Source organism: Apteryx rowi, unplaced genomic scaffold (assembly GCF_003343035.1).
Source record: "Apteryx rowi isolate R43461 unplaced genomic scaffold, aptRow1 scaffold_16, whole genome shotgun sequence".
Taxonomy (NCBI): Eukaryota; Metazoa; Chordata; class Aves; order Apterygiformes; family Apterygidae; genus Apteryx; species Apteryx rowi.
Genome location: NW_020447863.1, coordinates 4,708,027 through 4,720,426, shown reverse-complemented (window position 1 = coordinate 4,720,426; position 12,400 = coordinate 4,708,027). Strand labels below are relative to the sequence as shown.

Below are 12,400 nucleotides of genomic sequence, written 5' to 3'. Positions count from 1 at the left end.
TTCCAGTTTTTGCTGAGAAACCCAGTTTGTGAGTTTGGCAAGAGACTACCGCAAACACACTGGCCTAACAGCAGAATTTACACCAGTGCTGGACTGATCCCTTTCTACACAGGCTTTGTACCAAGTAAGTTTACCAGCTGAAAGAAAACAAAAGTCACTGATACTAATTACTATTAAGTAGTACTGTTATTGTTAATAGCAGTAGTGTCATAGTAGAGAGCAGCTACTGAAATGTTCCATATGGGAAGTAAATTTTTTTCAGTCTTTCTTTGCCAAGGTCTTGGACTTGTGTTATCCCCTGCCTTCCCGTAGAAGATCTCATGATCCTTATTGCCAATCTGGACTTCTGCAGAATGTTACTGTAGTTTCCAGCCACAAATCCCCATAAAAGTGGAGGGTGCTCAGTAATAGTCCACACATCACAACTTCTTCATTAAGAAAGTGATTTCTGTTCCAAAAAGCTTACACTTAAAGTGTGGTAAAAGGCAAAAGGTAGGTAATGCAAACAGGTTGGGAGAGCAGAAAAACGCAAGAGAGGTGGTGGCTACCCCATACTGTCTAATTWTTGTCATTATAGGCTTTACTAAAAAGAAGAGGTCTGAATAAAGTAGTTTGGTCACTGTTAAGGGGAAATTCTGCCCATGCACCTGAGAGAAAGCATTAAGATGTTAGACTGCAATTTCAACAAATGAGCAATTGATATTGGAATCATTGACAGCGCAAAGCATCAACATCTCGGTAATGTGTAAGCGACAGGAAAGCATGGAGATGATAAAAACCAAACTAATAGTTTGTACCTGATGCAATAAACAAAGAAAATGGTAGAGAACATAAATTATGGAAGAAGTGAAAGCAAAGAGGGGGGAAATGAGTATCATGGCAGGTTGGACTATAGCTGGTATCAAAACTATATTTGAGCTGAGTGGAGAATGTTGAGGCAGTGAATTATGACTCTAGCAACTTTTCTCAGAAGGCACCGGAAAGGCTCATCTAAGAAAGGCTATGCAGAAAAAACAGTAGGGTTTATACATAGCTAGTAAGTTCTTGAAGGATGGTGTAAAAAAAATTAGTTTCAGCTAGGAGGTTCTGGTAGGCCTAAATGCTTAAGCATTGCTAATACAATCTATTAGTTTTAGGCCTTTCAAAGAATTTGAGAGTGCCTAGAACTGAATTCTACAGCTTCCGCTTGTCCCCACTAACAGTCCCTTTGGGATGAATACACACAGCCTGGAGGAATGGCGTGATTTAACATCATGCACTGTATATAGGAAAAAAGGGGGGGGGGAACAATCCCCCCCAAATCACCCCTTTTGAACTCTGTCACCACATTCCTACTTCTGTGGAAGGAGAGACTCTGGGCCTAGAAGCTGCAGTTGCTCTGTCCCCAGTGCATCACACTTGCCTACTCCTTCCCTTCCTATGGTAGCTCCTAGGTCTCCCAAGGCAAAATCCTGACTTCTTCCACACCATTTTTTCTCTGTGCTGCATTACACAGTGGGGTTAGGGTTATACTTGTACAAGGCTGTAGCCCGCAAGTCAAAAAATCTTTTGGAAAAAGGCTACTGTWACCCTGGTGGAAACATGGTGAACTGGACTCCAGTGTCCACACTGAGTTTTGTCACCTCCACTGCACGCCCACAACAAGGTGGGGGAAGAAGCTGCAGTGCTTCAGGCAGTTCTCCGTGCACTGCAGCGCTCCCAGCGATGCAGGCCCTTGGGTGGGGGGCAAGGATGCGGGTTGGGGGCTTAAGAGTCACCCATGCAACTTTGCTGAAAAGGATCTTGGGGGGCTGACACTGTCCTTTCAGGAACCAGCAAGGCAGGGTCTTGTTCCAAGCTACAGAAAAACAAAAATACACCATAATGGTTACATGAACTTCTGTGTAATGAAAGGGGGGGGCACCCAAAAATCAACTTTAAGACAAAAATCCACCGCTTGACAAAGTGTTATATCATGCTTCAAAAATCTAACTTTTGTCATCTTTGAATCTACAGAAGCATTCTCCTCTGTAGCCTTGAAACTGGTTACCTGTTTCTCTTTGAAAGTCATTTCCATAGCCCCTACTTTCCATCAAATCAATAGGTTTTTTTTAAACTATTATAAACAGTGTACCTCTGGAAAGAAAAACTACTTTTTTTTTAAAGGAGTTACAAAAACTTAACCCCTTATCAATCACAATTAAGAACGCTGAACAGTATCTCTTCAGCAGGAAAGCAATCCATTCTATCCTGTCTCAATTACTGAGTAAATATTTTCCTTTGTCATTCTAGCTAACACTGAACACTAGCTGTTTCCACAGAAAATGTTTGTTTTGCTAGTAACACTTTCAAGCTACAAAACAGTGTAACTTGGGATCAGGTATTCATACTAACCAAACAGAAAGAGAAGCTCTGCTCCCTCTTGAATAATTTATGTTATTATTTGAGATGTCTAGATACCAGCTTAAACATGACTCTGCCAAGGGATGCTCTGGCTGCTTAAATTGGAGATCTTCAGCACTACTTTTGATCTCAGCTGCAGATGTAAAACAGCTCGTTATGGAGAGCTCCAATTTGGGAAGTCACAGCTATCTGCTAGGCTTATGCTGCTAAATAGATGCAGAGGATCAGCCCTAGGTGAGGCCAGCTTATCTTCTTCCAGAAATATCCACACTATCACAACAGTAACTGGCCCACGCCATTTTATAATCCAGACAGCAGGAGTAAGCTACAGCTGCAGCTTCCAGACACCTACATCTGAGCCTATGCTTCCATTAGGGTCTGAAGAGCTGCTCAGCTCTCTAGATCAGACTTAAGTTTGGAGAGCTGACCCATCACCCGTAATAGGAGCTCCCATGCAGGTACCTAAATTTAGACACTTACAGCTCACAGCTTCCATCCTTGATGTTAACTGTATCTCCATCGGCCAGTACACTTGATTATAAAATAATACCAGAGTATTTTTTCCAACTCCCTCAACACAAGGAAAAAGCAGTAATGCCACTCTATCCAGTGACACAAGCAACAGGTGTTCACCCTGTTAGGAAGCAGAGAGGAAAACATGGTTGCCAGTAACACAGTGGCAGATGGCTGGTGCTCACTCACCATCCTGTATTTTTGTTTTCCAGCCCTCAGACACAGCTATGCACTTACTTTTGGAAACAGCACCCGAAAAGCTTACCAAAAGGAAMAAAGGAGACAAGCCTGTGCACTGCGAAAAAAACTTTAATGATGCCTGTACAGCATTTGAAGTGACTTTGAAACAGGAAGAGGAACACAACACAGACAAGAGAAGTTTTGAATGAAAGAGTTCATACAGCTTTAAACAAAATTTACAGGTGTTCATTTGCATAGGTTTTATTCTGCCTCTTCCTCTGCCTCTTCTTCAAACTCCCCCTCTTCCTCAGCTGTAGCATCCTGGTACTGCTGATACTCAGACACCAGGTCATTCATATTGCTCTCAGCTTCTGTGAATTCCATCTCATCCATGCCCTCACCAGTATACCAATGCAAGAAAGCCTTTCGGCGGAACATAGCAGTAAATTGTTCAGAAATGCGTTTAAAAAGCTCCTGGATAGCTGTACTGTTACCAATAAACGTGGCAGACATTTTCAGGCCACGAGGTGGAATGTCACAGACCGCTGTTTTAACATTATTGGGAATCCATTCAACGAAATAGCTGCTATTTTTGTTTTGAACGTTAAGCATTTGCTCGTCAACCTCTTTCATTGACATGCGCCCCCTGAAAACAGCRGCTACTGTGAGATAGCGGCCGTGACGTGGGTCACACGCCGCCATCATATTTTTCGCATCGAACATCTGCTGTGTTAGCTCTGGTACAGTTAAAGCACGATACTGCTGGCTCCCACGGCTCGTGAGTGGGGCAAAACCAGGCATGAAAAAGTGCAAACGGGGAAAGGGAACCATGTTAACTGCTAGCTTACGCAAGTCAGCATTAAGCTGGCCTGGGAAACGCAGGCAGGTGGTAACACCGCTCATGGTTGCTGACACTAAATGGTTCAGATCACCGTATGTTGGAGTAGTTAACTTCAGTGTTCTGAAGCATATGTCATAGAGTGCTTCGTTATCAATACAGTATGTTTCATCTGTGTTCTCCACCAGTTGGTGCACAGAGAGTGTTGCATTGTAGGGCTCTACTACAGTATCTGACACTTTAGGGGAAGGTACAACACTGAAGGTATTCATTATTCGGTCTGGGTACTCTTCACGAATTTTGCTGATYAGGAGGGTACCCATGCCAGAGCCAGTGCCACCACCAAGAGAGTGAGTAAGCTGAAAGCCCTGGAGACAATCACAGCTTTCTGCCTCCTTTCTTACAACATCTAGCACTGAATCAACTAATTCAGCACCTTCAGTATAGTGGCCCTTTGCCCAGTTATTTCCTGCTCCGCTCTGACCTGGAAGAGAGACATTTTCATATTAAGTTACAGTCACTGCTTCCTGCTTATTGCTTGCAAGCAAAGCATAAGAGCATCAAGCTACAGCGATGCTTTCATTTCATCAAGCGCAGAGCTATGGTGCTACACAAGCACCTCTAAAATGACTGGAAGCTACAGAGAAAACGTTTACTATCCAAGGATACAGCAGCCATTTGAGTTCTCCCGACATTACCGAGATGACGACGAGAATCGGAAGAGCAACGACACCTTGTGCCTTCCCAGACCTGCTCTCCCAAGAGCTGCCATCATGCACCATCCGCAGATCCCGGTATTTCATGCCCGCAGAAGCGCCAGGATTAACCCCCCCTCCCCCCCGCCTCCAGGGCCGCGCTCGCCCTAGGAGCATGTGCGGCGGCAAAGCCCGCAGTGCAGCGTCGCTGCGCTGCCCTGCCCACCCCACCGCACCCCGAGCCGGTTACACGAGCGGTCCCTCCCCCGCTCCCGGCGCACTCACCGAACACGAAGTTGTCTGGCCTGAATATCTGGCCGAAGGGCCCGGAGCGCACCGAGTCCATGGTGCCGGGCTCCAGGTCCACCAGCACGGCGCGGGGCACGTATTTGCCACCTGCAAAACAGGGAGAAGCCGTGACTGCGGCGCCGGGGGCGGCCCGGGGGGCGGCCGGCGCGCCGGGCCCTACCTGTGGCCTCGTTGTAGTACACGTTAATGCGCTCAAGCTGCAGGTCGCTGTCTCCATGGTAGGTGCCGGTGGGGTCGATGCCATGTTCGTCGCTGATCACCTCCCAGAACTGCCGGAGAAAACCGCGTCAGGGGCGGCCGGGCCCCGGCCGCCGCCCCCCACCCACGGCCCGCCGCCCCCTCCCCGTCGCCCGGACCTTGGCCCCAATCTGGTTCCCGCACTGCCCGGCCTGCAGGTGCACGATCTCCCTCATGATGGCGGCAGCACAGCGCACTCTCAGCCAGCACCGCTCTTTCCCCTAACTGACTCTGACTGYGTGAGGTAACCGCCAATCCTTATATAGAAGCGGAATGCGCGCGCACCCTTCTTTTCCCCGCCCAGGCGGCCTTCGGCAGCAGCTATTGGCTACTCATAACGAGGCTCCAAAAGCGGCGAGATCTGATTGGCGAGAGCACTGTCACTCAAACTATGGGCTCTTATTTGCTCCGCCCGTTTTTCCTGTTGATTTTACTGTTAGGCAACGGGCTTCCATGAATGCCCGCCCCTACTTGCTTAGCGCACTCCCGATTGGCTTAATTGAATGATTGATGTCGCGCATGATTGGCTGTCGGCCTCAGCGATAAGCTAGCATCATTTGATTGGACGAAAACAAAGTGTCCTAGTAACCGTCGCAATGACTCCGCAGCAGGCCCTGGGCGGTGGCTCGCCCGGCCGCCGATTCCCGAAGCCGTATGCGCACTTTGCGCTACGTAGGCGGCAGCTCGTCCCGCTGCGGGGGGGGGGGGGGCGGTCTCTTGGGAAACCTTGCCCGGCCGTTTCCGCCCGCGGGTCTCGGGGCACCCGCCGCCGCTCGCCCCAGCGCCGGCCTCCGCTTCTCAGACAGGGCCTCCCTCTCCCGTCCCCGCCGCCACCGCCTTCCCCCGCCCTCCGTTGGCCGGAGGMGCTGCAGAGGCGCTGTGGGGGCAGGGAGCCCGTCTGCGCAGGCGCGGGCTGCGGCGCCTTTCTAGCACTTTCTGGCGCGCAGCCGCCTGAGGCAGCGGGGTTGGGCGGCCGTTGCCGTGACAACGCCGCTCAACACAGGGGCGGGCGGGAAGGGGTTAGGCCGGGGCACGGCCTGCGGCAAAGCGAGACGCAGGGGGATGTTTAGCCTTCTGCTTCGGGATGCTAAAAGCCTGCGTGGGCTCAGGAGGAGCTGGCGGGGGGGGGGCTTTACCACACCCCTTGTGTGCAGGAAGGTCCTGCCCCGCGAGTTGTCGGAGGCTGGGAGGGTGCTCCTGGGAGGTGGTGTTCCCCCGCGGGCCTCAAGGTGAGCAGCTCTGGGTGCAGCTCCAGCCCTGGTCCTGTCTCTTAAAGAGCAGGCATGGTTCAGTCACAAGGGCTCAGGTAAGCTTGACAACTATGAGGCATGGTCCTATTACATTTCTCATGTAAACACGAGGTATTAACATACAAATGAATATCATGAGTTGTCAAAACACCATGCAGACCAATGCAGAACTCAAGTGGTGTCTGCCTTTTATAGAGTGAGCAGAACAGCGCTGCAACTAGGCAACACCTCCATCCTGAGCTGGATGTTTGTGTTCCAGCCCTGTTATTAGGCAGTTGAGCATCCCAAGCTGAATAAATGTCTCCTTTACTTAGCTTTTCTCTGTCTYTTGTTCTGCAGGACTGTTCATCTACAATCCAACTTTGTTAGCGCGTTCTTGCATAGACAGTTCATCTGTTGGTCACAGCTTCTAGGGGATGCACCATGATTGTTATTTTAGCAGAGCCTTTATGATTATATATATTCATTAGGATGCCAGCAAGGTCTACAAGTCCTAGCATCTCTTATTGTTTCATAATGTAGCTACAACTTGAAAGAGACTCCTAATTGGGTTCTCCAAACCTGACTCGTCTCAAACTGGTGCCTTGATGTGGAAGTGGATTGAGGCAAAAGCAGCAGATGACCTCGATTCTTTTCACATGGAGTGCATTGAGCTGGGTCTCTATAGCATTCAGGCTTTTGTACAAGACGGAGCTACATTATGACTTGTATACATACAATGATCTGTGCTTGGATAACAACCCAACCATTTTTGTGACTGGGTCAGCTGGGGAGGTGAGCAGAGGAAGAATAACATCACGAAGACTTTTGAGGGAGACAGAACAGCCTTTGGTAATTGGCCTAATACAAGGGTGTAGGTGATTGCTATTTCTAGCATGTAAACATTGTAGCTCCCAAGGATGTTGGAAAGAGCCCAGCAGGACCCAGAGGAGCCCCAGAGGTACCTGAACAGCCCCCAGAGACACTAGGAAGAGCCCCAGAGCATCTGGAGTAACCCGGGAGTCTCAGGCAGCCTGAAGAGGCCCTGGGAGAGCCCTTTAACAGTCTCAGAGGTGCCCAGACAGTCCCTGAGGACCTAGGAAGACACACTGGCATATTGCTTGTCCTCCACATTAGAAGCCAGAATGTAGGAGGTTTATGCAATTTACTCGGAGAGAGCTGAGTCATGCAAAGACGTTTGGGTCCAGATTTATCCCACCTAATTTTAAACACTGAATTGAATAGCTAACTCGGGGCTGCATGCACACCAGATTTGGTGGAAAGCATTGATTCAGCCCACTCCAGCTCTGAATTGCCCCCTGACAACACCTTTCTCTCTGTGGTGTCTGTAAAGGTGGGTTAGGTGACCAGATCCAAAACTCCAGTGTCTTATTCAAGTATCAAAGGTAGCTGGGGTGAATCTGAACCAGACTTGCTCAAGATTTCATACAAGTGTGTAACAATCAGTAAAGACGGCTTTTCCTCCAGGATGTGATACAATATTTTCATCTTCAAACAGAGTAACGTAAAGCTTGAATACCATGTTCTCTCTGACTAAGAATATAGGAGGGAGTTTAGTCTTGCCTGTGTTTTGCTGCTTGCAATGTTCTACTATCTAGGAAAGTAGATTCAGCATAAATTCTCAGAAAAGCCTACTCAGTACGGCATTAGTAAGCTTCTGCGCTCTTGAAGCCCTAGCCGGCACTCCCTGTAAAAGAGCAGGGGGAGCCATTGCAGGATGAGTAGGAGATTTGCCCGTTCAAGTGTTGCTGTATTTCATGCAGATACAGTGTTTTTTTCCAGCCTGGGAAGGACTGCGCATCACTGACAAAGATCTGTTTCCTCGCTTTAATAGAAATCATGAGCCTCTGTAGCCTGTGCCTCTGACAGCTTGTGCTTGTGGTTCAACCCTCACTGCCTTTAATGTTTGGGAAGCTGTTCTGTAATGTGCGGAGTGACAAATGGTTGCCATCCCAGCGTTCCTAGTGGCAGCAAAAAAGAAGTGGAAATGTCCTGCTCAATTAGGACTTCTGATATCTGTCTCCAAAATGCTATGCAATATCACATGCAGTGGAGCAGGTGTTAATACCCTGTGTGATGGCTGAAATTTAGCTTCTATGATTGAATCTCCAGAGGTTTCACTGGGAGAATCTGTGGGTTAGGAGACATTTCATATTCACCCGAAATTTATTTTTGCTAATGCTATCCCTTCTGTCCCTAGCTACATCCAGATCCACAGCAAATGAGAATTCTATTTTAAATATTTTTGCATTTTTTAAATTAAAGTAAAACGCCGGTATTTCTAAGCTCTCTGTGAGGAGGAATACAGCCAAGCTGCAAGGAGTCTCTATGGGAAGCTGCTGGAGCTGCAGACCATCTTAGCCCTGCGACTCCTAATGCTGTGGCATCCCAGCAACCTAATTAGTGTGTACTAGAAGGTGAGCTGGCAAGTAACAAGGCGGATTTCTGCCAGAACCCCATCTCACATGAAGCATTCCTTCAAAGGCAAACCATCTGCACAAAACACTGACAATTGGGCAAAGTCTAGAAGAAAAAATATTTTCAAATTTCTTGGCCCTGATGGAACAAAATGCTTAAGTGCATTTCTAAATGGTGGTGGTTTCGTGGGCAGTCTGCACAGAGGAGTTCCTGCAGATTCCCTGGGCGGGAGAGTGGGGGGGCAGTTGGGAAGAACACAGGATAGCAAGGAGGGGAACAGCTAGCCCAAACTAGGGAGGAACGTCTCACACATTATGTCTGTTGTTGAAGACATCTGTTTTATTTGGTATTTGATTTTTTTAGAGGCTCTTTCCTCAAACCTTGCTGTAAGTGACAAGCAAGGAGACTTCAGCACCTCATTCATTTAGCTGCTTCTGGATTTTCCATCCTTAAGTTTGTTTTATGAATTAATGGCTGTAACAGGGATATTAGAAAACATTAGGAGTCGCTATTACCAGGCCAAAGTCCCAAGGTATAATTCAGAGGAAGTCACGGTAGCGAAGTTAGAGCTAAGGTTGGAAGTTGAATTTCTATTTTTTGAACTACAAATTATTTTTTAACTTTTTATTGTAATTTTCTGTGCAGCTTTTGGCAGGGGATGAAAAAAGATTTTGCTGTGAATACACTCAATTTGAGCACAGCAGGGAGATACCTTCTTGAACTTTATGAGTATTATTTGTTCCCCTTCCACTGGATCACTGTTCCGTTGTGTGCAATAGGGTATAAAGAGATCATCCTTCCCCTTGGCATGTAGGCAGACAATGACTTTAATTCTTGTGTTGATATATCACCAGCAAGACAGCAGTCTGTGTCTTTGGCATAGTGTCCTTATTTAAACTGAGCCTAGTATTTGGGGTTGGGATGGTGTTGGGACTGTCAGGAGTCCAAGCAGAAATCACAGAACAAATTCCATTTATCTAGGTAAAATCTGAAGCTCTGAGTTCAACAGAGGGACATTGCAGAATCAATGCAGGTGGAAGCCTGCTTCCAGAGCTGAAGAGTTTTCAGTGCTGGGACTGCTCCAGATATATGGTAAAACTGAAGTAGGACACAGGTATGTGCAGACCTTTGGTCATTCTAGTCTTTCTCTCCGATTGTTATTTCTAAGGATAAACAATATTTGTTTTCAAGTAATTACTGCACTGCTTCCGAGAGATTCTGATTCTCATGGATMTGCTGAGGAAGCACTTACTGAACATGAGGGGTTGTTCCCAGACTGGTGAGTGAGAGGTGCAAGTGTCGGATTCATGGTGAAAGGAATAGGAACAGCCGAATGGGATTATGCCACAAGACTGTCTGGGCCAGCATCTTGTCTCTAATGACCAGTAGCAGATGCCAAAGATGAACAGGGCAAACATACATGTATGTGGTGGGTGGTTCAGGAAATTCTTTAGCCACATGCAAGTATCCTTCTGTTTAATAGCCTTCATGGATTTTTTTCTTACGAATTTGTCTAATCACCCTTTGCAGCTATGTAAGCTTTTGGTATAAACAATCTCCTGTAATAATGACCTCCATGGTTTAACCATAGCTATGTGGAAAAAGAGCTCCTACCATTTGGTTTGATGATTTCCACTGAGCCCCTCAGTTCAAAAGGAGGCTGTGGGCCTGTTACTTCAAAGCTTGCACTCAAAAGAGGCTTAAACATTGTCAGTGATTACTGTGAAACAGAATATAATGCTAAAACAGCTTTTCCTTGACGGAAGGTTCATCATTAACTGGCATCATTCAATTTATATCTCCTTCATGTTTGAAACCAGTGAACTTTGAACACTTTTCCCATAACATTCCCTCATCCAGTTCTACAGCTTCACTGCTGTACATTGTCCAGAGATAACCACTACAGGCATCACCTTCATTCATGCAGGAGAGCCACTCGCCAGAGACAATTTCCACAGAGAAGTGGTGACTAATTCAGTCATGAGGTGGACATATGGTGACACCCYCTGCTGTGAACAAAAATAAGCTTTTTTTTGCACAAAAGTTGATTTTTATCATTCCTCTGTCTTTCTCAGAGCCTCCTCTACTTCWTTCTCAGGGCAGTCCTCTTCCTTTTGGGGATTATTCTCCCCCTGGTTTCCAGAAGAGCCTTCTTCCAAGCCACCTGTGCACATGCTGCTGCCCATCTACCTGCTTAGAAGCGTTCTTACAGTAATGCCAGTGCTTCTTAAATTACTGCTAAGAGCTGCTTTCACATCTCACACTTAGAAAACTTCCATATCGCAGTGTCTTTCATCTGTGTCCACATCGTAGGTCTCCTTGTCAAGTTTCAAGAGAAGCCCACATCCTAATATATTTGATCTCAAGTGGGACCAGCTACTAGTTGGGTAAAAATGGTATTAGTGATTTCCTAAGGCTAAGGTGCTGTCCAGCGAGCCTCCCTCTTGTGACTAAACCCTGTCATTACACGCTCCGGGGAGCAGGAGCTTGTTTTCAGTGTTTATCTGACTTGAACAGGGGTCCTAAAAGTACTCTACTGCGAGGAGTCTCTCTCTGAATGTCTGATGTAGAAGGGCATAGTGGAAACCGGGTCAAACCCGCATAGTCTCTACTGTGTACTAGTGCTCATTGGAAAGATTGGGTGTGCTACACTTGCAAAATACCAAAACACTGATTTTTCTGGATTTGATGGCATTATGAAAAGACTTTTTAGAGAGAGAGCTGGGGCAAAAATTGGGGTTTTACTGATCCCAGTTTTTGGTCATGTTCATTCTATTGATAGCATTTTCATCTACTTCTGTGTGTTCTGAATTAGCTCATGAAGTAGGAGTGATAGTCCACGAGGTAGGATATAAACATCATATGGCTTCCTATTTCTCTGGAAGATATTCAGATACATGACCATAGGCATGGTATAAGAACAAAATAAAAATATACTGAAAGATCTCTAAATCCAGCCATCCTAAAAGGCATTCCTCTCATGTCCTGCTGGATTTGCTCCAACAGTGGTTGTGCGTTTCAAGTGATTTCACTATTATTTATAATAACAGCACCAAACAGCTTAAATGAGTTCAAGTACTGCAGTACTTGGTGCTGTACATTGATTCTTCACTTTGTATTTCAGAGGCCTTCCCTTGACCACTGAACTGGAAGTCTTCATAGACAGGACAATATCCGGAAGAGAGAAAGTCACAGTCATTGCATTACCAGTGAGAAGCTGAAGCTTACCCATTATGGCAAGTTTTGCAAAGTTCTTGAGGCACACGGTTCTCCTTGACCTTCTCATGACTTGCCAGGATCACCTAGGAAGTTCGTGACAGTGCTTTGGAGTGAGTCCAGCTCGAAATCCCAGTACAGTGATTCATTTGTAAGTGTTCTGTGAAATACCTGTATCTCAAAAGTAGCACATCATCTACAGCCAAGTACTGAGAGGAAGGTTACGGCTTAGGATGCTCTCTTATGACCCCAGGGAGTTTGATGCCTCAGAACAGGGAGAAGAAAACAGCTCTGCTCCTGTGGTGGTGGCTTTGGCACTGCAGAACTACACTGCAGGCAATATACCATTATTTCTCTCCATT

The 12,400-nt window shown here is 46.7% G+C and overlaps 2 protein-coding genes across 2 annotated transcripts in view; one reads left to right on the top strand and one right to left on the bottom strand.

The window, feature by feature from the left end:
- Window positions 1-3,882, top strand: part of FAM166A (family with sequence similarity 166 member A) — a 16,255-nt gene extending 12,373 nt beyond the window's left edge. The window contains exons 5-6 of the mRNA XM_026059784.1: window positions 7-124; window positions 3,108-3,882. Coding sequence (XP_025915569.1) covers window positions 7-124; window positions 3,108-3,208 — 219 coding nt within the window. The 3' untranslated portion in view covers window positions 3,209-3,882. The remainder of the gene's footprint in view (window positions 1-6; window positions 125-3,107) is intronic.
- On the bottom strand, window positions 3,187-5,633 carry TUBB4B (tubulin beta 4B class IVb). The gene is made up of 4 exons (XM_026059618.1): window positions 5,274-5,633; window positions 5,078-5,186; window positions 4,894-5,004; window positions 3,187-4,397 (listed from the first exon to the last, which is right to left on the bottom strand). Exons 1-4 carry the CDS (start codon window positions 5,328-5,330, stop codon window positions 3,337-3,339), a joined length of 1,338 nt encoding a protein of 445 aa, XP_025915403.1. The 5' UTR covers window positions 5,331-5,633; the 3' UTR covers window positions 3,187-3,336.
- Window positions 5,634-12,400: the final 6,767 nt, after the last annotated feature.